This window comes from Zootoca vivipara, chromosome 3, assembly GCF_965207765.1.
Source record: "Zootoca vivipara chromosome 3, rZooViv2.hap1.1, whole genome shotgun sequence".
NCBI lineage: Eukaryota > Metazoa > Chordata > Lepidosauria > Squamata > Lacertidae > Zootoca > Zootoca vivipara.
This window is the reverse complement of record NC_142586.1, coordinates 32,508,625-32,533,468: the sequence shown is the minus strand read 5'-3', so window position 1 is coordinate 32,533,468 and position 24,844 is coordinate 32,508,625. Positions and strand designations below refer to the sequence as shown.

Sequence of the window (24,844 nt, the reverse complement as noted above, 5' to 3'; positions counted from 1 at the left end):
AAACAGCAGCCTTCTAATATGTAGGAGTTTCTGATGTGTCAAGTTTTCGTTCAAAATGTGCTGGAAATGTCAATGCATGTGGCGACTTTCTAACGTGCTGTGGCTGTCTTCAGGACACTTAGAGAGCATGTCATAAAGGTGATCAGTACAATGCATATTTGTGTCATTTCATTAAATTAGGGCATGCGATCTCATCAATGTTGTCTTTCATAGATCTTAGGGAAACTTTTATACTTGAAGGTGCTGGGGAACATTTCACGGCCACATCCAGTGCTGCAGCTCTGCTGGCGCAAGGGACTTCAATTTGTGCAATGCAGTGGCAGTTTCATTTTCCTTTCCTGTCCCTTATGGCCCATTTGGCACCTTAAAAAAGGTCATACACACACAATTTTTAAATTTTTTGTCATCACCCTACTAAGGACTCAACTAGACTTCCACTTTTCCCTCTGCTTTCCCCTGGGGAAACCTGATCTTTACTGCTGAATTGGAGCAAACGGCAAACAGGTTTCCTGAAGATTATTGTTGCATCTGATTCAGCACTAAATAGTGAAAAGTGACACTGAAAGTGTCAGGGCAAAAAGAAAACCGCTTGGACAAGTGTGAGTGTAGACGAGCCATAAAATAGGTTCATTCATTTCAGTGGGTAGCATCCAACATTGCACTATGATGAATGAGGAATGCTCTGTATCTGCAAGCATTTCATATTAGCAGACAAAACAGTCCTCCTCCTTGTGCTGTCATTCTCCTGACCCCCAACAGAACCAGTTGTGGGGGCCTTGAGGAGGGAAGTGTGGGGTAAAGCCCCATTGTACAAGTGTAAGTCCGCTGATGGAGCTCATTAGGTGAATCCCAACCAGCTGGTCAGTTCTTAGATGGATACATCTAACGACGAGAGAAAATGCAAACAATAGAAGGGTTTTTTTTTAGGGGGGGGGAGAGTCACACACTCAGATTGAGGGCCATACCCTTGGCCCCATCTTTCCCATCACTTACTCTGGCAGTCCTGTCACCTTCCTATCTTCCAAGATTTGGGGTAAACATCTGTATAGAAAAGCCTCTGTGTACAAATCGACTCTCCTCATAATTGGGAACCCTGCACAATCAGGGTTCCCATTAGCAGACGGAGCCTGTGCACATTGGATTCTCCTTTACAGATGTTTGCCCCTATGCATGGCTGGAAGAGAACAACAAGGCAGGCTCAGCTGGTGCAAGTTTTCTGCTTATTGTGTGAGTGCCTGAAAACAACTTGCATCTCCCCTGAATTAAGCTCAAGTGGAAAAATAGCTGAACTTGGTAAAATCTGTGTTGAAATCCCACCTTTCTCTCAGACCACCTTTAAAATCTAATCTCAGCACCATGATCATGTGCTAGAAATATACATTGGCTTCCTAGGTAGCGTCTCGCGGAATGGATGAAACTACACAAATACTTTCCTTTCTTTCAAAAAAAAAAAAACAACCAGGAGGCTACAATTCCCAGAATTCTCTGAGATGGATTGATTGTTAATCAACTCAGAGAATTGTAGCTATGTGAGGGGAATAGGACTCTCCTAATAACTTTTAGCAAACTCTTAACAAACTTCAGTTCCAAGGATTCGTTTAAAGTGGTATGATACCGTTGTGCAGATATGGAACTTTCTCTCTAAGCACATTTGCCTTGCACCATTATTGCTATATTTCATCTGACATGCTAAGCCTAATGGCCTTTAATGCCAGAAAATATTCATATACCGGTACTCTTAGCTACTGCCTATTTATTTTCTTTTAAGACTGTGGTGCTATAATTGTGTGTATCTGAAGAAGTGTGCATGCACACAGAAGCTCATACCAATGACAAACCTAGTTGGTCTCTAAGGTGCTGCTGGAAGGATTTTTTTTTTGTTAATTTCTTGTTTTATTTGACTGATTGGTATTTTTCTACTGTTCTAAGTTGCATTTGCAACTATGAGCCATTCTGGGGTCCTAAATGATGGGAAAGCAAGCTATGCACATTTTGCCTACTTACATATTTGTGTGGCCATTTCTGCATGTGGAAGTCAGTTAACACTGAGCATGATGATGGGGCAGCTATTTTATTTATATGTCACATTGTTCCCTTTATTTAAGCACTTTCTCCTTCTCTTTCTCAGATATGAATTCCTTTGTTCTGTGTAGCAGGGTTTTATTTTTACTTGTTGAGGGAAAAGACCCTGGGGAAACTGTAAGTCAGTACTGAAACACAGATAAAAGCAATGGGGCAGATATAGGAGACTGTTGCAAGTGGTTTTTGTTTTTGTTGTTGTTGTTTTAAAAGATTGCTTTCACCTCTTTTCATTATCCTCTCCTCTTCCCCCTTTAGTTGTTTGTGTGCAGCAGGCTGGACAGGGCAGCAATGCAGTGAAGATATAAATGAATGTGATTCTGAACCATGCCTGAATGGAGCCACCTGCCACGAGTCCACTGTCTATGGGCAATTTCTATGTGTTTGCCCTCCATTTTATATTGGAAGGACTTGCCAGTATCGCTACAACCCATGTGATGCCCCCTACAACCCATGTATCAACAACTCTACTTGTTTGGCGCAAGTCAATGGGAAGCCATTGTGCATCTGTCAAAAAGGTAAAGGGCACTACTTATCAAAACGGTTGCATGCAAGTCACACTGTGGAATGCTGCCGATTTTGTAGCCTTCTGAATTACTGTTTTAAACAGTGTAAGCATAAAGTTTGACGCAAGATATTTCCCAGTCCTATAAACACTCGGGAGTGTGTACATTAGGCAGTCGGTGCCAAATGAGCTGCATTCTATTCTGAGCCTTCATCCGGCATCCAAAATAGTCAATGGTCAATCAGGATAATAGTGGGGACCAGCCAGAGGCTTCAGACTGGCAAAGGGGCAGCTGCCAACCGGAGAGACAAGAACAGCATGGTTTGGTTGCTGTGTGCTTTCATTGCATGTGACTACATGCTTAGAGGATTCCGTGGTTCCACTGCAGATGTCGCGCCCCCCCCCCCGGCTTTGGCAGTAATATGGAGCACAGGGATCATGGTGTGATGATTATAAAAGCATTTTTGAATATAGCAGCTTGCTGCCCCTAGCTCCTCTGAGGAGTCCTCATTCGGCCAGGTAGAGCATTTCAGCCATGGCAGAAGGGGAGCTGGCAGTCCAAAACCACCAGCAAAAAAAGGGAGAGAGGGGGTGTGTGTCTGTGGAGTGAGAAGGAGGCTGATGGTGTTATTGGGTGGGCGGGTGAAACAGAACATCCCCTTAATGTGCCATGCTGGGTCAGAAAATGGAGCAGCAGCCGTTTTAAAGGGGGAGATGGAGGCAGTGTCACCTTGGGCTTTCTTCTGTGCACTTCTCCCACCCTCCACACCCTCATTCAAGTTCTTCTGTGCCATCTGCAATGAAGGCAATTGGGTGCACACCAGAAGGGAATGCTGCTACTGCTGTGAAGGCATCTCGAGACAAAAAATGGCCCTGCCTGGAAGCCAAAACAGGTTCCGTCACATCTTTGGAATTCTAGACTTGCTGCAAGTGGCGAAAAGAAAAGGTGTAAAGAGGAGAGCAGAACAAAGTAGGGCATGCCAAGGCGCTACTGTCTGACACTTTTCTTCAAAATATACCATGAGCACAAGGAAAGGAAAGGATGGAGCCTATGAGCATGTGCAGGGAGCATTAATCTAGGGAGCCTCATTTGAATGTTATGAGATGTACAAAGTTTTAGAAAGGAAGTTGGTTACCCCTGCATATTTGGAAAGCAGACGCCCCTAATGTGGCAACCTCTGTTGTGGACTACAGTTCCCATCATCTCTGATCATGCTGGACAGGGGTGATGGTAATTGTAGTCCAACAATATATGGAGACCCCTGTGTAGGGTAGAACTGATGTGAAATGGATGTGATAATAGCCTTCCACACAACTGGAAAGGGGCCCTCATAATTTTAAAATGGCAGCTATCATTTGCTGCTAGTCATCATGGTAATAAATTACCTTCAGTATCCAACATAGTATGCCTTTGAACACCAATTGATGGTAAGCACAAGGAGGAGAGTCCAGTGGGAGAGATCTCTTGTGGGCTACCCACACACATCTCAGTGATTAACAAGATGCTGGGTCTTTGGTCCAGCAGAATTCAACTTGGGTCCTTTTGCAATTGATTAATACTGATTTGCTGTAAAGGGAAGGTATCAGGATTGATTTACGATGCTCCTGATGGGGAATATCCCATTTTAACACCAGGAATAAAACTCTAGGTACTTCAAGAGGTATTTGCAGCTTTTCTCTGAGGAATGCAGTGTGTGAGAACATGAGTGGTGTTTTTTCTTCTGCCATTGCTTTGCAAGCAGTAACTTGCTATTTATTGTTTGCTATTGATTAGGTAAATATTTACATGCAGAGGTTCACAAGGTTGGTGTCAATTCAGTAGGCAGTTCCTGTTTACTCACAGAAAAGGCTGCAAGGTCAAACCATCAGAAACTCCAGACTGAAAATATCCCAGAGTCTCCTCTGAGTGATATGCCACTTTGCTGGGAAATGTGAAAAAGCCACCTTGTGTAAATAAATAAAAAAAGAAGTGTTGTTCTCCAGGGCTGCATCAGATCATTTCCATGCACTATTGATTTATAATTTGTATCCCGAGCTAGACTGATTTGCATGACCACCAGCAGCAAGCAGTTGCATTTAAATGTGCCTATTATTCTAGTACACATGCTACTAAATATCATTACCATAACAATATATTAGCACTAAATGTATATTTGTTAGGCGCCCAATTAATATGCCAATTTACAAAACAGCTTGCTGAAAAATAAAAATCATCCTGTTTAATAACTTAAATGAGTGAACTTTCTTTCCAGCCCAATACATGAACAGATATTTACATTATGATGCTTTTTGAAGACTTACTTTGTGCAAATACTTTGAACGCTGCAAATTGATTGCAGTTGATGGTGTTAATTTGTAATAATGTTGCTAACATTTTAAAAATGTGTTAAATGGCTTTAAGTAGCAGATAGAGACTTTTTTGAAAAGAGAGAGAAAATGCCCAGTCAGTTCTCATTTCTTTTTGCTAGATCACATTAAATTAACCTGAAACTTGGCTCTAGCTAGCTGGCCTCTTCCTAATTTCTGTATTCACCCAAGCTATCAGTAGTATTTCCCTTTAGGAATCTAAGGTCGCTTCCAGATTACCTGTTATGAAGCGTTCATCTTGATTTGTTTGCTCAAAGTTTACAGGGAGTGTCGATGACTGTTGAGCATTCATTCTGATATGTTTAGGGGAAGGTTAAATGATATTGCATCAAGCATTTGTTACTGTACATTTGCCAGTGCATTTTCCTGTCACTTCCCTTATTGCAAAAAGTCTGATTTTGGAGGGAAGTGGGCTTCGTTGCCCAGGAGTGCCAAATCAATTTTAGTTGTATAATCTAAATTTGCCAGCATGACAGTGAATCCCACCTGGAAAGAGTGATAGTCTGGAAGTGCCGTAAGGGTCTTTTTTGATGTTGTGTTGAACCCATACAGGTAATTCTATGATTCTGTGAACTAGGCCACAGTCACTGGCATGGATCATCTCACAGTTTATTTACTTGAACCCAGCATGGGGATCTTCCAGAACATGGGTCAGATCCATCCCTGGCACTCTCTACAGACCCTTCTCCTTAAACCACACCCTGTTTCACCTTGCTGGCTCATTGCTGTCATTCCACTCCTTCCACAGTTGGCCCAGCCACCATGGTCCCTTGCCCCTGACCACTTTTCCCAATGCAAATTCAGCACTTGCCGGAGGGACAAGCACTCCCCAACCTTGTTCTAATTCATCCAGAGGAGGGACAATCACTGACAACTGGATGCTGTGGATTAAAGGAAACACTCTTAGAAAACACTTCATTGTAAGTGTCCTCAGGGTAGCTTGACGCGACCCAGTCTCTCTGTGGTACAGTGATACTGGAAAGTGGGGCTGCATTCCTTTAAGGCTTTTCATGTTTGTTTGTTTTCTTTTACTTTTTTCTTTTAAAAAACCTCATTTAAGTAAATAGGAAAATAACATACCATTGAGATCTGCATCCTGATTTCTTATGCCTGTGTTCAAGTCTTCATTCTGTGGGGCCCAGAGATGGAGCAGTAAATGTAACAAGTGCCTTTGTCTAAAGAGAAATGTGTGCTATGGGTTGCTGATAAAATAGCAAGAAGTAAATCTGCCATATTTTCCAAAGTTGCGGAGAACGAAATCTATTAGATAATATATATTGCTTTTCTCTCTGTGTGTTTGTATCAGAGATTGCATGCCTCCATGATAAGAATGGCATTACTTAGTTTTATATTGTTCAGAAATAGATTATTAGAAGGCCCACTTTAGATGAAAAGAACCTGAAGGAATGTCATTTCATGCTGAAGTACTGACTTAGTACTGGAGATTATCTCCCTATGTTTGCTACTTAGTAACAATAAAGCACACTACCCTGAACTTTGAATGCTCTTTTGTCAATATGTTTTAGCTTCTCTGGCCCAGTCTCAGCTCTTTTTTTAGTTAGACCAGCATCTTCCAAGATAAATTATTAGATCTCCAGCAGCTTTTTCTGCTGCTGGAACTGATTCAGACAACTCTGAAAATGGCAGAGTAGCAGCAAGAATGTGATTGCATGGAATGGGTATCACAGGACTTCTACTAGTCCTTAGAGCAGAGATGGGGAACCTCTCACCCTCCAGATGTTGTTGCACCTGACTACAACGATGGGAGCTGTAGTTCAACAACATCTGGAGGCCACAAATTCCTCCTGCCTGGTCTAGAGCTGTCTAATTGCATGAATGAGGTATCCAACATTGATGTCAAGTTTAAGTGCTGGACTTATTATTTGGCACTTTAGCAATCCACTAGTGTGGCAAAGGAAATTGCAGGATCTTCTTTTAAAAATGCAAGAGCCACTGCATAAATGCAATTAATACCACAGCAAAAGGGCTCCATTTGGTGTGGTATTACCGTGTTTCTCATATTTTAAGTCATCCCTACAAAATAAGCCATGGCAGGATTTTCCTGAGTTGAAGAAATATAAGACGTACCCAAAAAATAAGCCGTAGTGGTGGGAGCAGGTCTGGATGGCGCCATGGAAGAGGAAGATGCCTGTCAGCACCCGGAATCGGCTGCTGCTGCCCCTCCAAAATGTCCAGCAGCATGCACCGCGCCAAGCGCTGACCCGGCGGCGGGACGCAGCAAGAGCCGCAGCGCGCGCTGCTCCGAGCCCCGACCTGGCGGCGAGACCCGGCAAGAGCCTCAGCGCGCGCCGCGTGGAGCCCCGACCCGGCGGGACCCAGCAGCGTGCCCTGCTGAAGCGCCGACAACGCGCGCAGCAGCCGCCAGTTCCGGGCGCCGAGCCGCGACAGGAAGAGGAGGGACGCAGCTACAACGACAAAAAACACCCGGCCGAGCCTTCATTGGCCGCCGCGGCTGCCACTCGCTGGTCCCTCCTCTTCCTGTCACGCGCGCTGCAGGTCCCGCCGGTCCCGCCGCTGGGTTGGCGCTTGGCGCTGGCGCTGCGGGACGCAGCAAGAGCCGCAGCGCGCGCTGCTCCGAGCCGGGATCCGGCAAGAGCCTCAGCGCGCGCCGCGTGAAGCCCCGACCCGGCGGGACCCAGCAGCGTGCCCTGCTGAAGCGCCGACAAGGCGCCCAGCAGTGCAGCAGCAGCCAGTTCCGGGCGCCGGACAGGGGAGGTACCATACTGTAATTTTTTAAAAAAATAATAAGACACCCCCCGAAAATAAGCCATAGGCTTATTTTCTTGAGAAAAAAAGATTATAAGACATGACTTATAATATGAGAAACACGGTATTGATGAATCACCTAGTCAGGTGACAGAACTCAATATCCTCAGTACATATTGTAAAAGCCATACTTTACATTTCCTTAAACAAAGTGAGATCTAAGGAAACTTTTAGCTTGCTCCCAAATGAGTCCAAATGACTGATTACTACTGCAGCATAGCTGGGTCCCATGCCCCCCCCCCCAATAATGTCTAGATTAGAAGAACTAATGTGGTTCCTTCTCATCCCAGTTTCCTGGGGCTAGGGATACTGGCTAAGTTGCAACAAAGGAGACAGATTTCTGGATGGTTGTGGAATGCCCTCCCTAAAGTGGTGTGTGTGGTTCAAACATTCCATTTTCCCACACATTGTAATTTATTTGGTACCTTATCCTATTGTATGTTTTTATCTGTTGTCTTATATTATTGCTAGCTGTTGGCATCCATTTGTCTTAAGAGAGAATGGAGTGTGCCTCCGGGAGTGTAGTCAAACTGCTGTGTTAGCAGCACCAAAGTGACCTCAGCAAGGTGCAAGCCTGGGCTGTGTGTATGGAGGTCTTGGGCTGCCCAGCCAACAAGACCTGCCTGTTGGCCTTGCAATATGTTTGGTCCCAGCTTGGCTGCAGGAGTTGCTGGAAGTATGGCATATAAAGTGCCATCCTACCATCTTGGAGACTTCACTTCAGATTTGTGTAGGGTTTGCTCCCTGTGTAAGCTTTGCTCCTTAACATTATCTTCTTCTGAAGATATCCTTCAAGGCAGTGGAGGTTTAAGATCAGACTTTTCCTTCTTCTAGATGGAGTTACCCTCCCAGGTTGACAAGCCCCATCTGCCCCTCACTTCCCTCTACAGCACATGCAGAAACCAACATCTTGACGGTTGGATCCAATATTGGTCTTGTCTGCTCAATCCGCTGGAGCTTGTCTTCACATGCAAGGGAAGTCCTTAACTCACTGAGAGTTTGAGACCCATCAGCTAGCCTCACCTGGTTTAGCTGGTCAGACCATGCTGTTTTCTGGGGTGTGGCTGCTGTCGCATGCTGACAGCTTCTAGGAACCACAGGTGATAGCTAAGTGCAGGGTGGGGACCAAAGGTTGACAAACTACCCCAGGAGGAGCACAACATGTCCCCCCACCAGAAATGATACTCCTTCCCTAACACCCCAAACACCCGATTATTGCTAGTATTATGGTTTTATTGTGTATCTTAATATTTCATGATATGTATTCATTATATATACTTAACACTCCTACCCTGGAATTATATTGTATGACGGGTGGTATATCAATGCTCTGAATAGGTAAATATAAAAGCCTGAGCCTTCTGAAGATGAATGTGTCCATCTGTTAAAAGCTTATGCAATCCATTTAAAGCCGCTGTCCCTTGTGGTGTTTAAGAGGAAATGGGTTATGGAGCGGAGGAAGAGAAATTTTGTTTTCTAGATTACTGAAATGCTAGATTAAAACTTGTCATGCAGTAGATTTGCCTTGCTTTTTGTGATAGTATAGCATCCCTCTTTTTGATGAAGCATTTCCAAGCTTTTTAAAGCAGGCTCAATTCCCCAGTAGACTTAACCAGATGCTCATTTCTTGCGTTCAGTCCTATTTGTGCCTCTGTGCTCAAGCATTATTAGATGTGCCGGTATTCTTTGAGGGGAAGCATTGCCCATTAGGTTTGAAGGATAAAAAATGCTTCGAGTGTTTTCAAGTTCCATTTGGAAGGCATTCACCTGGGCCTTTGTTATCACTGATCCTGACATTCAAACTGACTAGCCAAAATCACTGATCCATACCTGTTTCATCTATCTTTCAGGATTTGAAGGTGCTTACTGTGAAATTGACAACAATGAATGCATCTCCAGCCCGTGTAAGAATCAAGGTCACTGTGTGGATGGGGTTAACGGTTACAGGTGAGGAAAAACAGCCCAAGGGAATGACGTTGCTAGATTTGACTTGGGGACGCTTTCAGACAGAGACAATGGATTGTAACTCATGTGATTTTAGGTGATTTGTGGATAATGTTGTTGCTGCATGACTGTGATCATTATAATCAAGTGTTCTGCCGCAAGAGCTTCCCAACTTGTCTCTTTTCTAAAATGCTGCGCAAACCAAGGAAATATGAACAAATATTATGCTTTCCCCCCCCCACCTCACCCCCATTTCATTCTCTTTATTTGGATGTTAAAGATTCTTTGCAGCTCACTAGATGTCGTTCTTCTCTCCAGGTGCTTCTGCAGAGATGGTTTTGCTGGGACGTTGTGTGAAGTGGAGATTAATGAGTGTGCCTCAAATCCCTGTGCAAACAGTGGAACATGCATAGATCTTATAAACAGGTTTGTGAGTGAAAGCAAGTTTTTTTAAAAAAAAATAGAATAAAAATAGCTCTGTTTTTCAATTGACAGTTGATGTAGAACTGCACATAGGAAGCTAGATTCACCTTTCACTGCATATTTAAACTCTGGCTTTATAAAGGGATTGTAGTAAGAGGTGGACAATCTCTGGTGCTAGGCAGCCCTTAAATTTCCAAAGCGCTCTGCAAGTAAGAATGGAAGGGGAATCAGGTTTAAATGGATTTATTAATGGAATTGGGCAGGCCCAATCCAATAGAGCTTTTCCCACATTGGAATATCTGAGCCGCTTGTGAATGATGCAAATTTATATTGAAAAGTATGTATATCATATGTATAATATCAAGCTCTCTGTGTTACTTATTTAAATTATATTCTGTATGTAGCATAATCTTATAAGTATTAATACAAAATACAAAACTAATACAAAAGTTGTAAACATCTTTTTATGTTGTTACTTTAGGACATCTAGAATCTATATTCCTATAATGTGCATACAATATTATACACATAATAGTTCATTTAATATTAGTAAGAACTGTTACAATCAGCCCAGGACAGAAAAGTACAATTACTTCATGCATTCCTTTTCAGGGCCACACTCACTCTGCCTAGCAATGTGTTATCTAAATATTACAGCTCCAATGAATATTGGGTGTGGAGTAAGTGTTTTTTAGAAATGAATTCTGTGGTGGTGGGAATAAAAAATGGGGGGGGGGGGATACCATTGTGATTATTTTGATGTGGATGTGGTACACATGGCACTTAGATATAATGGGCAGCTTGATCTAGTATAAAAGTGATATTGTTCATTGCTCTCCACTGAAGTTATTCCTCATCCACATCATAACAGGTTCCTTTGCCACTGCCCAACTGGTTACTATGGGTCGCACTGTGAACTGGATGTGGATGAATGTGAAATTATTCCTTGCTTGCATGGAGGAAGCTGCTTCAACAAGCCTGGCGGCTATCAATGTGTCTGTGCTCCTGGTTTCACAGGTATAGTACATTTGGAGAATGCTGTGGAAGCAAAGCAAAACCGCACTGTAGCATCTTGAGAGTTGTATTGGCGTAAACAAGGTTTGCCACTACATCAAGGATGAGCAAAAGAGGTCACACAAGCATATTGGAATACAAATCAATGTTTACCCTAGTGATTGTTGGATCTGCATCTTGTTAAGTACCTCTGGACCTTATTTACGTCATTTCTGATTTATTGGTTCCTTACCAATCCAGATATTTAGCTGAATTACATTAAAAGAGAGGTTACACAGAGCAGAACAAAAATCAATATTTTGTGAATTCAGCCAAGAAAAAATAACTATTAGTATAGCTACTGAATAAGTTTTGCAAATACATATATCACAGCCACATTTTCAGTTGTGTCAGTTTTTATCACAGTCACAGTTCAGATACCTAGTGAATCAACATAAATCCTGGCATATGTAAAATAAATCAGAATCAAGCAATTTTTTAAAAAAAACAAAAACACATTCATTTACATTGGAATTGCTAATTTCTGAACATTTGACTTCCTTAAAATGGACTATTGAAAATTTTGATTGGGTAGTGATCTTTAAACTTACACCCAGAATTAATGAATTATTTACTGAGATTCACAAACGCATCCTAGTAATAACTCATATATACCGTAATGCTTCGTATGTGATCGATGGTTTAGAAATAATTATTACAAATGCATATAAAACAGTGCAGTTAATATACAAGGGAAATAGTGCAAGCATAGCATTGTCACAAAGAGACCAAGGTAACCCCTGGTTAAATCTTGCCTCTACCATTAACTCACCACGAGGCGTTCAACCAGCTACTTAGATCTTCCACCTCTTGTCTCAGTTTCAAGGGGTTCTTCCCATGTTGACAAGAGCTTTACAAACACTGTGCCTGGGCTTGACTCCAGTGAAGCTTCGACTTCAGACTCTAGTCTCTTCTCACAGGTCTGGTCATAATGAATGTGCTTGGAGAGCGAGCAGACCAAGGGCTGCTCACTCTCAGGAACAAAGAGGAACTTGTCCTTTCTACACCCAGACAGCGCAGACTATGTGCTGGTCTTCATCAGTGCCCTCTTCACTTTAATGTTCTCAGTGTCGCCTGCATTGCATTGAGGCTGGCAAACAGCACAGGGGGAATTGTGAGGAAACTGGTGCAGGGGTAGTACATATGTTTTGCATTCAAAAGGCCCCAGTTCAATACTGTATTTGACATTTCCAGGTAGGCCTTGGAAATACTTCCTACCTGAAACCCCTGAGAGCTGCTGCTGGTCTGTGTAGATAATGCTGAACTAGATAGGCCAATGGTTTGGCTCAATACTGTGTGATGCAGCTTCCTATGTTCCCCTGTGTGGAGAGTTGTTGTTGTTGTTGTTGTTGTTGTTGTTGTTGTTGTTGTTGTTGTTGTCATCGTCGTCGTCGTCGTCATGGTGGATGGAACCGGAGAGCCAGAATGGGTTAGGCAAGGCTGGTTGGGACTAGAGAAAGCAGACTGGGCCAGGTTCAGAATTTGACCTCATGGGTTCAGGCCAGGATCTAGGCCTTAGTTTTCATCCTTACACCAGGACATAGTATTGAGGGAGTGTTCTAACTCTCTCAATTGAAAATACACATTTCTGTTACAAGTAACATAATTTACCAAGCTGTACACCCATTGATCCACCCACAGCCCACCTGCCATTGTGCAGCCTTCATCAGCACAACAGCTATCAGCTATTATTATTATTATTATTATTATTATTATTATTATTATTATTATTATTATTTATTACTACTACTACCCGATCCATCCATCTGACTGGGTGGCTTCCAACATATATAAAAATACAATAAAACACAACACATTTAAAAATGTCCCTATACAGGGCTGCCTTCAGATACCATCTAAAGGTTGCATAGTTACTTAGCTCATTGACATCTGTTGGGCATTCCACAGGGCATTCCACAGGGCAGGTGCCACTACCAAGAAGGCCCTCTGCCTGGTTCCCTGTAACTTACTTTTTGCCATGAGGGAACCGCCCGAAGGCCCTCAGTGCTTGATCTCAGTTTCTGAGCTGAATGACAGGGGTGGAGACGCTGCTTCAGGTGTCGTACCTCCTATTGGGATTTGGTACTGAATATGGCAGTTAGTATATGAGTTAAAGAATATGGTATTCAGCTTAGTGAGTCTATTCAGACCTGTTCTATGTGCATGTGTACTAACTATTAATCATAAGACGGAGGCATATGTGATTTCTTTTCTGTGTGTTTGAATTCATTTTTGGGTCTGTTAACCATATCGTTTTGATAAGGTTTCTAGCCAGTTCCCTTTTTATTGCTGCTGTAAGTATTAGTTCCTAAACAGCAGTTGATGTTGTTATTGAGTTCTAGTTTTTATTGCTTGTAACAAATTATGTAAAGCTTGTTATACCCAGAATGCAAAATGTTCTCATTTGCCTGCCAGAAAAAAGAAAAGAAAAACTATTTGAAGTAAGTTATAAGCTATCAGCCTGTGAGCAGAGGTGAGTTCACAATTCCCATCATGCAGCAGGGTGACGTTTGGCGTTGGATGCAATTTATCGACCGCTTGAAAATTTGAGAAACATGTATTTTTAGAAATGTACTATATAGCTATGATGATACATGACTACTTTCTGTGTTTTATTGGCTTTATGTCACCTAATTCATAGGAAACGAAAACATATTGTTTGCGAGAGTGCCAACCTTCTCCGTTTTGGATAATGAAAAAGACAATTTAAAAAGTCAATATGTCAGCAGTTTAAAGGCACTGAATTTATGGGGATATAACCAGGCGATATATTTAGCTGATTAAAAAGCAAATACATTTCCAACTGCCTTGTCCCATATACAGTGTGTGTGTGTGTGTGTGTGTACATGTTGCCATAAAACCATAAGCAATTCAGTTGTTTCTACCTTTGCTTTTCATGCCTGTTGGCTAGCATTTCTCATTCAGTGTGCGGAGCCCTGAATCTTCCTCCTCTGGGGGCAGGAGCATTGGGGGCGGGGTTGTTGGGGGCAGGCCTGCTCCTCTCTACACACACTCATTCCTCATTTCCTGAAGGAGTCCCTGGATACGTTCCTTGTGGCCAGTTCCTTTGCTGCATACAGTCATGGGGAAAAGACAGTGCACCCTCTTTGAATTCTGTGGTTTTTACATATGAAGACATAATAACAGCCATCTGTTTCTTAGCAGGCCTTAAAATAAGGTAAATACAACCTCAGATGAACAGCAACACATGATATATTACACTGTGCCCTGATTTATTTAGCAGAATTAAAGCCAAAATGGAAAAGCCATGGGTGAAAAACTAAGTACACCTTATGATTCAATAGCTTGTATAACCACGTTTAGCAGCAATAGCATGAAGCAATTGTTTCCTGTAGGACTTTATCCATCTCTCACGTCATTGTAGATGAATTTTGGCCCACTCTTCTTTATAACATTGCTTCAGTTCATTGAGGTTTGCTGGCATTTGTTTATGCATAGCTCTCTTAAGGTCCCACACAGCATTTCAATTGGGTTGATTCTGTCTCTCCCCCCACCCCCAGCCATTCTGTTGTAGATTTGTTGGTGTGCTTGGGATCCTTGTCCTGTTGCATGACCCAATTTTAGTTAAGCTTCAGCTGTTGGGGAGATGACCACACATTTGACTTTAGAATACTTTGGTATACAGAGGCGTTCATGGTTGAATCAATGACTACCAGCTTCCCAGGTCCTGTGGTTGCAAAACAAGCCCAAATCATCACTCTTCCACCACTGTACTTGACAGTTAGTATGAGGTGCTTGTGCTGATATGCTGTGCTTGGTTTTTGCTAAACGTGGCACTGTGCATTATGGCCAAACATTTCCACTTTGGTCTCATCTGTCCAAAGGACACTGTTCCAGAAGTCTTGTGGTTTGTTCAGGTGCAACTTTGCAAACCAAAGCCATGCTGCTGTATTCTTTTTAGAGAGATGAGGCTTTCTCCTGGAATCCCTTCCAAACAAACCATATTTGTTCAGTCTTTTTCTAATTGTACTGTCATGAACATTTAACATGCAAACCGAGACCTGTAGAGCCTGAGATGTAACTCTTGGATTTTTTTTTGATTTTTTTTTTTGCAGTTTCTCTGAGCATTGCACAGTCTGACCTTGGGATGAATTTTCTGGGATGTTCATTCCTGAGAAGATTGGCAATTGTCTTGAATGTTTTCCATTTTTAATTAATCTTTCTCACTGTAGAATGATGGACTTAAAATTGGTTGGAGATGGCCTTAGAACCCTTCCAAGTTTCTCTAAAAGCATTGTCGTCTTTCCTCCTGGGCATTGTGTTAAAACACACCTGAATTCTCCAGACCAGCAAACTGCTAAAACTTCGGCTTTTATACAAGTGGGCACTCTTGCTGATTATCAATTAAGCAAGGGCATTTGATTAGGAGTCCCTGCCTGTTACTTAACCTCTTAATTTCTATGGAACAACTAAGGGTGTAGTTAATTGATTTCTCTATCTTGCATATGATTTCTCTATCTTGCATTTATTTCTGTTAAATAAATCATGACACGGTGTAATATGTCATATGGTGTTGTTCATTTACCTAATTTTAAGGCCTGCTAAAGAACAAATGATCACTATCATGTCCTGATATGTAAAACCACAGAATTCAAAGAGGGTGTCTTTTGTTTTTGCCATGACTGTACATTGCTAAAAGTTGATGGTGCAAAAGTTGCAATTAGTAAAGATTGTTAGTAAAGACGACAACTAGACTGTCTTTCTTTAAATGTTACTATCTGTAAAAGCTTTAAAGCAAGAAAAGTGCATATCTATGCCCTTTCAGAAGGGAAAGGGCATATTGTTTACTATCCATACCCATAATTAAGACAGTCATCTATGATTGTTTAGTCAAGTGTGCTTTGGTTACCTGCCAAGACTAATCAAATACATTGAAAGTGATTAAGGCTCTAACTTAAATCCACAAACCCACATAAAGTTTTGTGATGGAGATTAATCCTACAGTGCATAGTCACAGTGGGGAGTCATTCTTGATGTGAAAAAGTTTCTTCCTGGTGCACGTAGGTATCCGAAGTATAATCCTTATCTGCATTTTTCCATATTTCTGGAGCTCAAAAGAGACACAGTGTCTTTAAGTGTGCATTGCAGAGCTTATTTCCCTTATCAGCTCATCATAATGATTTCACAGTGGTTATATGCTAATGGTTTTCTCCAGCTTATTGTGGGCTGTTATATTCCAGGACAGGAAAACTATTTGACAAAGGAGGGAAGTGACAGCAAGAATGAGAAGAAGTTTCAGAGAAAAGTCAGATTTAGAGTAATGAGTCAAAGATGGAAGTACAATTTAGACAAAGTCATTTCCTTCATTCCTGGATATCAGTGCATATGTGAGTCTAGCTCTTTTAAATGAGGATGTGTTCAATGAAAGATCACTTAACAGTCTCAGTAACCTACTACAATAATACGAACGTAGCATTAGAAGAGTTTTACTGGGGATGAGCAAAGTCTGTCTAACAGTCCAGCCTACCTCCAAGGTTGGCCAACCAGATGAATCTGGGTCACCTTCAAGTAGGACAGGGATAGGGAACCTGTAGCCTTCCAGCTGTTGATGGACTACAGCTCCCACCATTCCTGACTATGAGTCATACTGGCTGGGGTTGATGGGAGTTGCAGTTCAACAGGATGACAGGCCTTCCATACGAGAAGTAGAACAGAAAGGCAATAGGACTCCCCTGTTCTTTGTCCCCAGCACCTAGTATACTATTCTAAAGCACAAACTGGACATAAAGATGGTGCTCTTGCAATGCGGTTCTGTACATGAAAGCGGATTCCTTATTGTCAGCTACAGAGAAGACAATAGTGTTGCATTATTCCATCTATTTTGCCTATACTGTATCCATGTGGCTCAGGATGGTTTTCAGGGAGTATAACAAAATATGACTAAAAGGCAAAAATCATGCCAGGAACAGGGATAAACTGTTTTGAAGTGGTGTTTTAGTATAAACAAAATGTTAATGATATACCCAAAGACCATTTTGTTAATTGAAGTTGCTGTTTCTTAGGTTTATATCTCAGCTTGTTTTTTTTGTCTTTTTCAAGGAAAGTTACTTTTTCTTACTGGCTCGTTATCAGTCTATATACTAATTGATATGAATTCATATTCAGTGTGGTAAGGTAGAATAAGTTGCTCTTGTGCTGTCTGGCAAATACAGGGGGATGAATGTCATGTCAATAATATGCTGTTCTATTCCATTCAAAAACATAGGACCAAATTTATTCAGAAACTGATACACACAAGATTTAATTATGTATTTGTTCTGCACTGGATTTGTTCATTATTGATGCAGTTTTAACACTCAGGGAAGTGAAAACAGGAACTTGGTCGAATTGCTTTTGAGCCTACATTGGACATCAAGAATTTGGCTGCTGTAATGTAATCAGGCAAAGGCGGCCCCACACCTGATCACCAGTATTGTAATATCATGTTTCACAGGACACTGATGACTTCTGACAACCTAGGAATAATGTAAACCTTAAGAGAGCATGCATTGTTTCTTTGGAATGCTGCTGTTTCAAGATGATATTTTCAAGAATAGATGAACAGTTTTAGCAGGGCATGTACCGCTGAAGTGACGTTGGGTACCTATTGACCACTTGCCAGTTGGCCTATGTAATGTTCTGCCACTGTCCAAAGAAATAGACCCAGAGGTCTGTTTCAGGAAAGTGTTATTGCAGAATGATGAAATTCCTTTTAGATATTAATCATACCTGCAGTGTAATATCTTTCATTCCATAGATCACAGTAATTTCTATTCCCTGTCATGGATCAAACCTGATTCTATTTTGTCTTTGTCACTGAACAAGAGATTGAATTGCAGTCTTTATTTTCCCATTTCTTCTGTCCATAAACCACCCTCTTGGCTTATTACTCCATCATGATCTCTGAATTTTTAGAAACCTTGCACGACTGTCTCAAGAATTTGACTCAACTGTTGCAGGAGCTGTCTCTAAATCAACTCACTGGAAGGTGTTAAACTGCAGTGGCATCACAAAAAATGCCATGGTGAGCTTGGGTGTGCTTCTAGTAACTGCACTAAATTTGCCTTTATTTGCTATCTGTGGCCCCTGAAGCCTCCAAAATAGCTCAAAAGAAGAAGGCTTTTCCGTTGCATTTATCTGGGTACTGACATATATCGGTTTTCATACGTTGACAAAATGGAGGTGGGGTTGCTGTAATTACTGCCATTCAGCCTTCAACACATCCAGTTTTGGGATTGCTCTTTCCAAATGAAAATTCTTTGCCATTCCTAGTTTTCCCCTGTGAATGTTGGTCCTAGACTACTCACTCACCCTCATGTCACTGTGCTAATCATTCACGACATCATCTGCTTTAGGCCCACTTGCTTTCCTTTCAGTCAGCTGTAGCTAAATCTCTTCCCCAACCTGATTTATCACACGAAAGACGACGGCTAGGCTTTTATTATGGCAGTTGCATCTCACTCCTGGCTGTGCAGTACATGAGGGTTCCGGTTACGCTATGGAAAGCACGCAGACATAAGACTAGTCATTGCGAAAAGGATAACACCGTCAAATCTCAGTGCCTGATATCTGTAAGCAGAAGTGTGCTGCTCTTCTGAATTTCTAATTGTGAGGCTTGCTTCTTGGGGCTTGACAAGGTTATTTTTGACACTCTGGTGATTCACCATTTCCAGCAGACTGAGTAACCACCACTAGAAGTGCGGGCCTGGTTATACATTGTGACTAACAAGAAAGGCATGAATTCATGTAACACCAAATTAGACATGAAATACTGTAATGCTGACAACCTGTAACCTTTACAGAGTGCCAGCTGTCATGCCGTTTGGAGCATGGCTTGTTCAGAAGGAACATCTCGCCCCTCTTGTCAAATTTCATCCTCTTTCGCCCCCCCCCCCCATTTAATATTAAAGAGGATGGGCATAACTAGCTCACAGTGCTTCTCATTACATGTGGCATTTTCACTGAGGGAAGGAATGTATGTTACAGTGCTGATACCAATGCGTGGCTAATGTGGGTTTGCAGTTCGCTGCAATCCATCCATAATGGCATGCCTAATCAGTGTCATAGCAGGGCATGTTGACCCACCCACCCACCCATTGCGTCGCTCTTATCACAACAAATGAGCCCTTGTTTCCCTTTTTTTGCACTAAGCTCAGTAACAAAGTGTTCTGTTGACAAATTCTTCTGGCATTTCTGAAGTTTGGTCTCCTGCTATCAGTGGGCTACCGTATATACCGCATATAGTAACCAAGTTTGGACACTCCTGATACCGTATTCTTATGTTAGCTTCATTGTCACATCCTGCCATCTGCAATAATCCCTTTACTTGCAAGATGCCTGTCATAATGACAGTGGGAGAAAGGCCCTTGGTTTGCCACAAAAATTAAATTGCAGTAATCCAGTCTAGACGTTACAGGAGCATGGAGTGTATTGGTGAAGCAATTTGTGTCCAAAAAAGGGCCATAGGTGGCAAACCTGTTGGAGGTGGGAAAAGACACTCCTAGCCACCAAATCTACTTGAGGGTCCAGTAACAAGGTTGGATTCAGTGGTTACTCTCCCCCCTCCATGCTGTGGACCTGCTCTTTCCAGGAAAATGTCTTCCTGTCCATGACAGGTCATATCCCACCTTCTAGGTCTAAGAAATCAGAACACTTGGCACCTCTGTCTTTTCTGCATTCAGCCTCAATTTATTGTCCTACATCCAGCTCATCAACACCTCCAAGCATTGGTCAAACACCTCAGGCACCTCTCTCAATTTTGATGGGACAGAGCAATAGAACTTTATGACATCCACATATCAAGGGCATTTCGCTCCCAATCTGGGAAGCCTACAGAGGCTTCATATAGATGTTAAATAGTATAGGGGACAAGAAGGAACCCTGTGGGATACCTTGTCAAGCTATTTTCAGGAAATGACCTTGGAAATAGGACTGGAACCACTGGAACACAATGCCCTCAACCTCCACCTCCTTGAAGATACACCAGAAGGATACCATGGTCAAGAGTATTAAAAGCCTGCTAAATATAATCCACTAGGGGGACTAAAGCAGTTTTAGTGCTGTGGCCAGACCTGAAGGCAAACTGGAATGGAACAATTTAATGAGTTTCATCCAAGCATGCCTGAAGCTGGACAGCCACCAGCTTTCCACCATGTACCACTAGGCTACCCTGTCTCACTCCCCGGTCACCCAAGCATAGGTATAACATTCAAATATACACATAAAACTCAGTGTTCATTGAATAGACCCAAATGGCATGATGGCACTGTGATCCAAACCCTAGCCAGCAAAATGAAAGGCTTAAGAGACAATTTGCAGCCCTGACACTCATGCAAGGTGAGGAGGAAGGGAGGCGCAGGAAAATTCCTGACGCAGCCTAGATCTAGTGCAGCACCGGTTCTGGTCTCATCAATTGGTAGCAATGGAATCAGCTCAGGACTTCTTGCCGACTGCCTTGGACGGGTGGGGAGAGGATCACACCTGCAGGTGAAATAAGGTTCTGTACTAGACTCCACAGGTGGAGGCTGGGCTGGGTGGAGTAATGACTGCAGCCTAGCATGGAGGGGAGTTGGCTAGCAGCCTCAGTTTTCAGATTTTGAGAGGAAATTGTGCAAATTGAATTTATCATATATCCATTGTGGATTGTCTAGTGGTGCAACAGGCACATTCAGTAGTTGGAGCAGGAAGATGCCATCTTACTTCCACCCTGATATGTAGGAAGAAGTTAGAGGAGAGTACTGTATTGTCTAAACTACTAGGTGGACAAGTTCAGTAGCTCTTGTTAGTTGATTATAACAGTTTCTTTGAAAAATGGTTCACCTGCTTTCTTTAGCATAGCAGCGCCTCTACCTCCAGCACTTCCATGCAAAAGTTGCTAAAAGAGAATCTTCCTATACTTCTTCTGTAACATACTATTACAAAATAGGTAAACAAAATTGATACATATTTTTATTTTGCTGCAAATTAGAGCATATTCTAGTGAATAAGTAAATTGGATGTAATTTAAGATAATGATCAGTTTCCTGAAGATCATTTCCCTGATTGCTGAGTTAATCATGTCCCTTTTCATAATCTTAGTAAATTGGGGTGGCGAGATTTTGGTGAAAACACCTGGGCATCTCTCACAAAATGTATGTATTCATACAGGGGGGAAACTCCTATAGCAATGTACATTGATGATGTATAAAGGGGGGCATGGTAAAAATATTACTGTCATCGTCATTGTCATCATTTATTAGACAAGAAAAGGTTTTAAAAGTGATTTGACAAGATAAAAACAGAACAAACAAAAACATTATAAAACCAGCTTTTTTATTTAAAAAAACACTTCAAAATACACAAAATGCTCATCCTGTGACATTTCTGATTAGGAAATGTCTAAAAAGGGTAAAGGACCCCTGACAGCTAAGTCCAGTTGCAGACGACTCTGGGGTTGCTACGCTCATCTTGCTTTACAGGCCAAGGGAGCCGGTGTTTTGTCTGCAGACAGTTTTTTCGGGTCATGTGGCCAGCATGACTAAGCCGCTTCTGGCACAACGGAACACCGAAACCCAAGCAGCACACAGAAACGCTGTTTACCTTCCCGCCAGAGCGGTACCTATTAACCTACTTTTTGTCTACCACCCCCTTAAAGATGAGCTCCACAGTAGGAGGCAACTTAATTACCAAAGCCCGAGAAGACTAAAAGGTCTTAGCCTGGCACTTAAAGATTGACAAGGATGGCACCAAGAACATCTCCCTTGAGAGAGGACTCCACAGACAAGGAGCAACCACTGAAGGGGCCCGTTCTTGTGTAGTCAACCTCCACACCTCCCTCTGGTGGAGCACATTATATGATTCAGGTAGATTGTTGCTTTCCTGTTTTTGTTACAATAGCGAGTATGAGAGCACATCTACATGCTGCTGCATCAGCAAAGGAGCACAGAGAACACGTGTGGCAGCAACAAATATTAGGAAAGCAAATGTTGAGGCAGGAGAAGAACAAAGGGGAAAGGCAGGTTTCCTGCTAATGACTGAAAGTAGTCATATTATGTGATTGCTGAATGACTGCGGTACTTTCATTTGTATAACTGACCTCCAATGGAACTACCCTCTTCCTCTCCTGCCACCTGCAAATAGCTTCGAAATTTGCTCCAACAGGTTGGGGAACCCTCCAGAGCAGATTATGGGGCATGCATGGGCTAAGGGGAAGGGGAAGTCCAATCAAATGGGTGGAAATCTGCTTGTGCAATGTTGGATACACTCCTGTGTGGCTTTAACTGAAAAGATTTTTTAAAATTGGCCAACCTACTTGATTTTGCCCAGTTTTGCAATGGACCTTTTCAACCAAAAGTGACTTTGAAATAAATACCCCCCAAAATGTGCATAAAAGGCATATACTAATGAATACAGTATTTTAAAGACATGTATTATGGTTCTTTAGCTGTGGTAAAATGTACTGGCAAGTAAATGTACTTAGAGTTGTGTCGTACTTTTTTAAAAATAATAATTATAATGCATGATTCCCACCTGCCCCAAAACATATGGCTTATGCATGTGATATCTAATAAATTAGATAAAGTTGATGGAAAAACAAGCAATGAACATGCTGTATAATTGCTATAGTATAAATTGTAAGTCCAAGTTCTGGCTCCCTCAGATTAAGTAAGTGACATCAAATCTAAAACTCACTGGCTGAAACTCTTAAAGAGGCCAAGTGTCTAATTCATTAGCCAATTAGTAAAGGGCAGGAAAAGTCAAGTATGTGTACATCAAATATATATATTCTGCACCATAGGCAACCAACAGACATATCAAACAACTAATCAGGAGTGTACCTTTCAGCTCCCCCCGCTGAAGTGGAGTGATTACATTTTCTGCCAAATTAGGCCTCTGATGTGTCTTCAGATGACACTAAATATGCTTAAGAACTTGTATGCTGAAGTAGTTACCAGCGCATAGGGAACCCAAATCTGTTGCTCAGTCCATTGCTTCTGCTCTGGATATTAAAGAAAATACTACCTTTAATGCTAAAGCAGATTGCAGCAGCTGAGCATGAAGTTATATCAGTAAATTCTCATGAAAATGTAATGCACATTGTTCTGGATGCACAGCTATTAGGGGACAAGGAACAAAATGAGCATTGATTGGATGTCACCATGAAAGTCTTCTGTTTATCATCCATACATTTCCCACCGCTTAGGGAATTATTCTGAAAATGTCAATCTGTGTCAAGGTTACCACCTAAAGGCTAAAAAAGCATAATGCTATGCATGTGCAGGAAATAAAAGGAGGCTAATTGTTTCCAAGGGCCTCTAAACACAACAGAACACATAAGTCAGTTAGGCCTATTCTGTCTCTGGGAGATTTTCAGCATTCCGTGGTTAAGTGATTATATGCTAGTGATCAAACTGACCCTTAGAAGTAGATCAAAGAAGAAATGAGCAAGCCCATTCACTATCATTTCAGGACAGTGACTTACATTAAAAACAAAACAAAACAAACCATGTTGCATTTTATGTGGGAGGTTGTCCTTGAATCTGAGAGCTGTGCACAAATGTAGCATGTTCAGTATGTTGCTCTGCTTGTTACTATATAGTTTTCAAAAGAAAAAAAACCCACATGCAGATAAACAATTCTATCAGTATTGTTAATTTCGTGACAAAATTTAAAAAATTCCTTCCGGTAGCACCTTAGAGACCAACTAAGTTTGTCATTGGTATGAGCTTTCGTGTGCATGCACACTTCTTCAGATATCTTAATTCCGTAGTCATCTTCACTTAGTGAGCCCAACAATCAAAACATAGGTCTGGTTCAGCATTGCCATGCGTTCTGGCATTCATCACAGTGTCCCGTTGCACCCGAAGCGGTTTCATCGTTCTGGCCACATGACTCGGAAAGCTTTCTGTGGACAAACGGCTGGCTCCCTCAGCCTGAAGTGAGATGAGCGTTGCACTCCATAGTCGGCTTTGACTGGACTTAACCATCTGGGGGTCCTTTATCTTTACCTACAAATTACAGTTGCTGTGGCCGGGCATGCCAACTGTAATGTGCTGGTGTGTCTCCAACCCCCTCAGTCTTTGTTGGAAAGGGGCATTGTCATGCGTGGTGAGTGTTGCGTGTGCAGCTGGCTCCTCCAGAGCACTCAGCCTTCTCCGGGCAACACAATGTCATTTGTGTGACATCACACACGCCACACGCTGGGTCCCCTCAATCTGGCGCCTCTGACTGAAGCTCTAGGCAATGTCTATCCAGGTGGGTTGTATTGTTTCAGTTTTTTACTGTCAGTAGCTCCATACAAACCTTGCCAGGTCACAAACTTCCTGACAGCCTGCGTACACTCGTCATGCAATTTTATGGAAGCTACAGAGTGATTGATGAACTGAACCTCTGTGCTCCATTATCACCCAAGACATGGTGGTATTAAAAGCCCAATACCTATGTTGCCAAACGTCCAAGGGGATATTGAGTCACCGGTGACGAATTTCAGATGTGAGGCTTAGCAGTTATATGATTTTTTTTTCCAACCACAAGGCATATCTCAGTGACAGACCAGTGTTTTGTTTTTGAGAATATGCTGAGAGATATTGCTGAGCTCTTGTCTGTTGAATAAAAATCCCCCCCCAAAAAACGGCTTTGGTAAGTATGTGTTTCGTCATCCTTGTAAGCCTTTAATTGTGCAGACTTTATGATAATACTAACAAATGC

The 24,844-nt window shown here is 42.1% G+C and overlaps 1 protein-coding gene across 1 annotated transcript in view; it reads left to right on the top strand.

Moving 5' to 3' along the window:
• The window catches only part of EYS (EGF-like photoreceptor maintenance factor), a 396,345-nt gene that overhangs the window by 20,282 nt on the left and 351,219 nt on the right, over window positions 1-24,844 (top strand). The window contains exons 3-6 of the mRNA XM_088665821.1: window positions 2,338-2,597; window positions 9,589-9,685; window positions 10,001-10,108; window positions 10,977-11,122. Of these exons, the coding sequence (XP_088521947.1) occupies window positions 2,338-2,597; window positions 9,589-9,685; window positions 10,001-10,108; window positions 10,977-11,122 (611 nt within the window). The remainder of the gene's footprint in view (window positions 1-2,337; window positions 2,598-9,588; window positions 9,686-10,000; window positions 10,109-10,976; window positions 11,123-24,844) is intronic.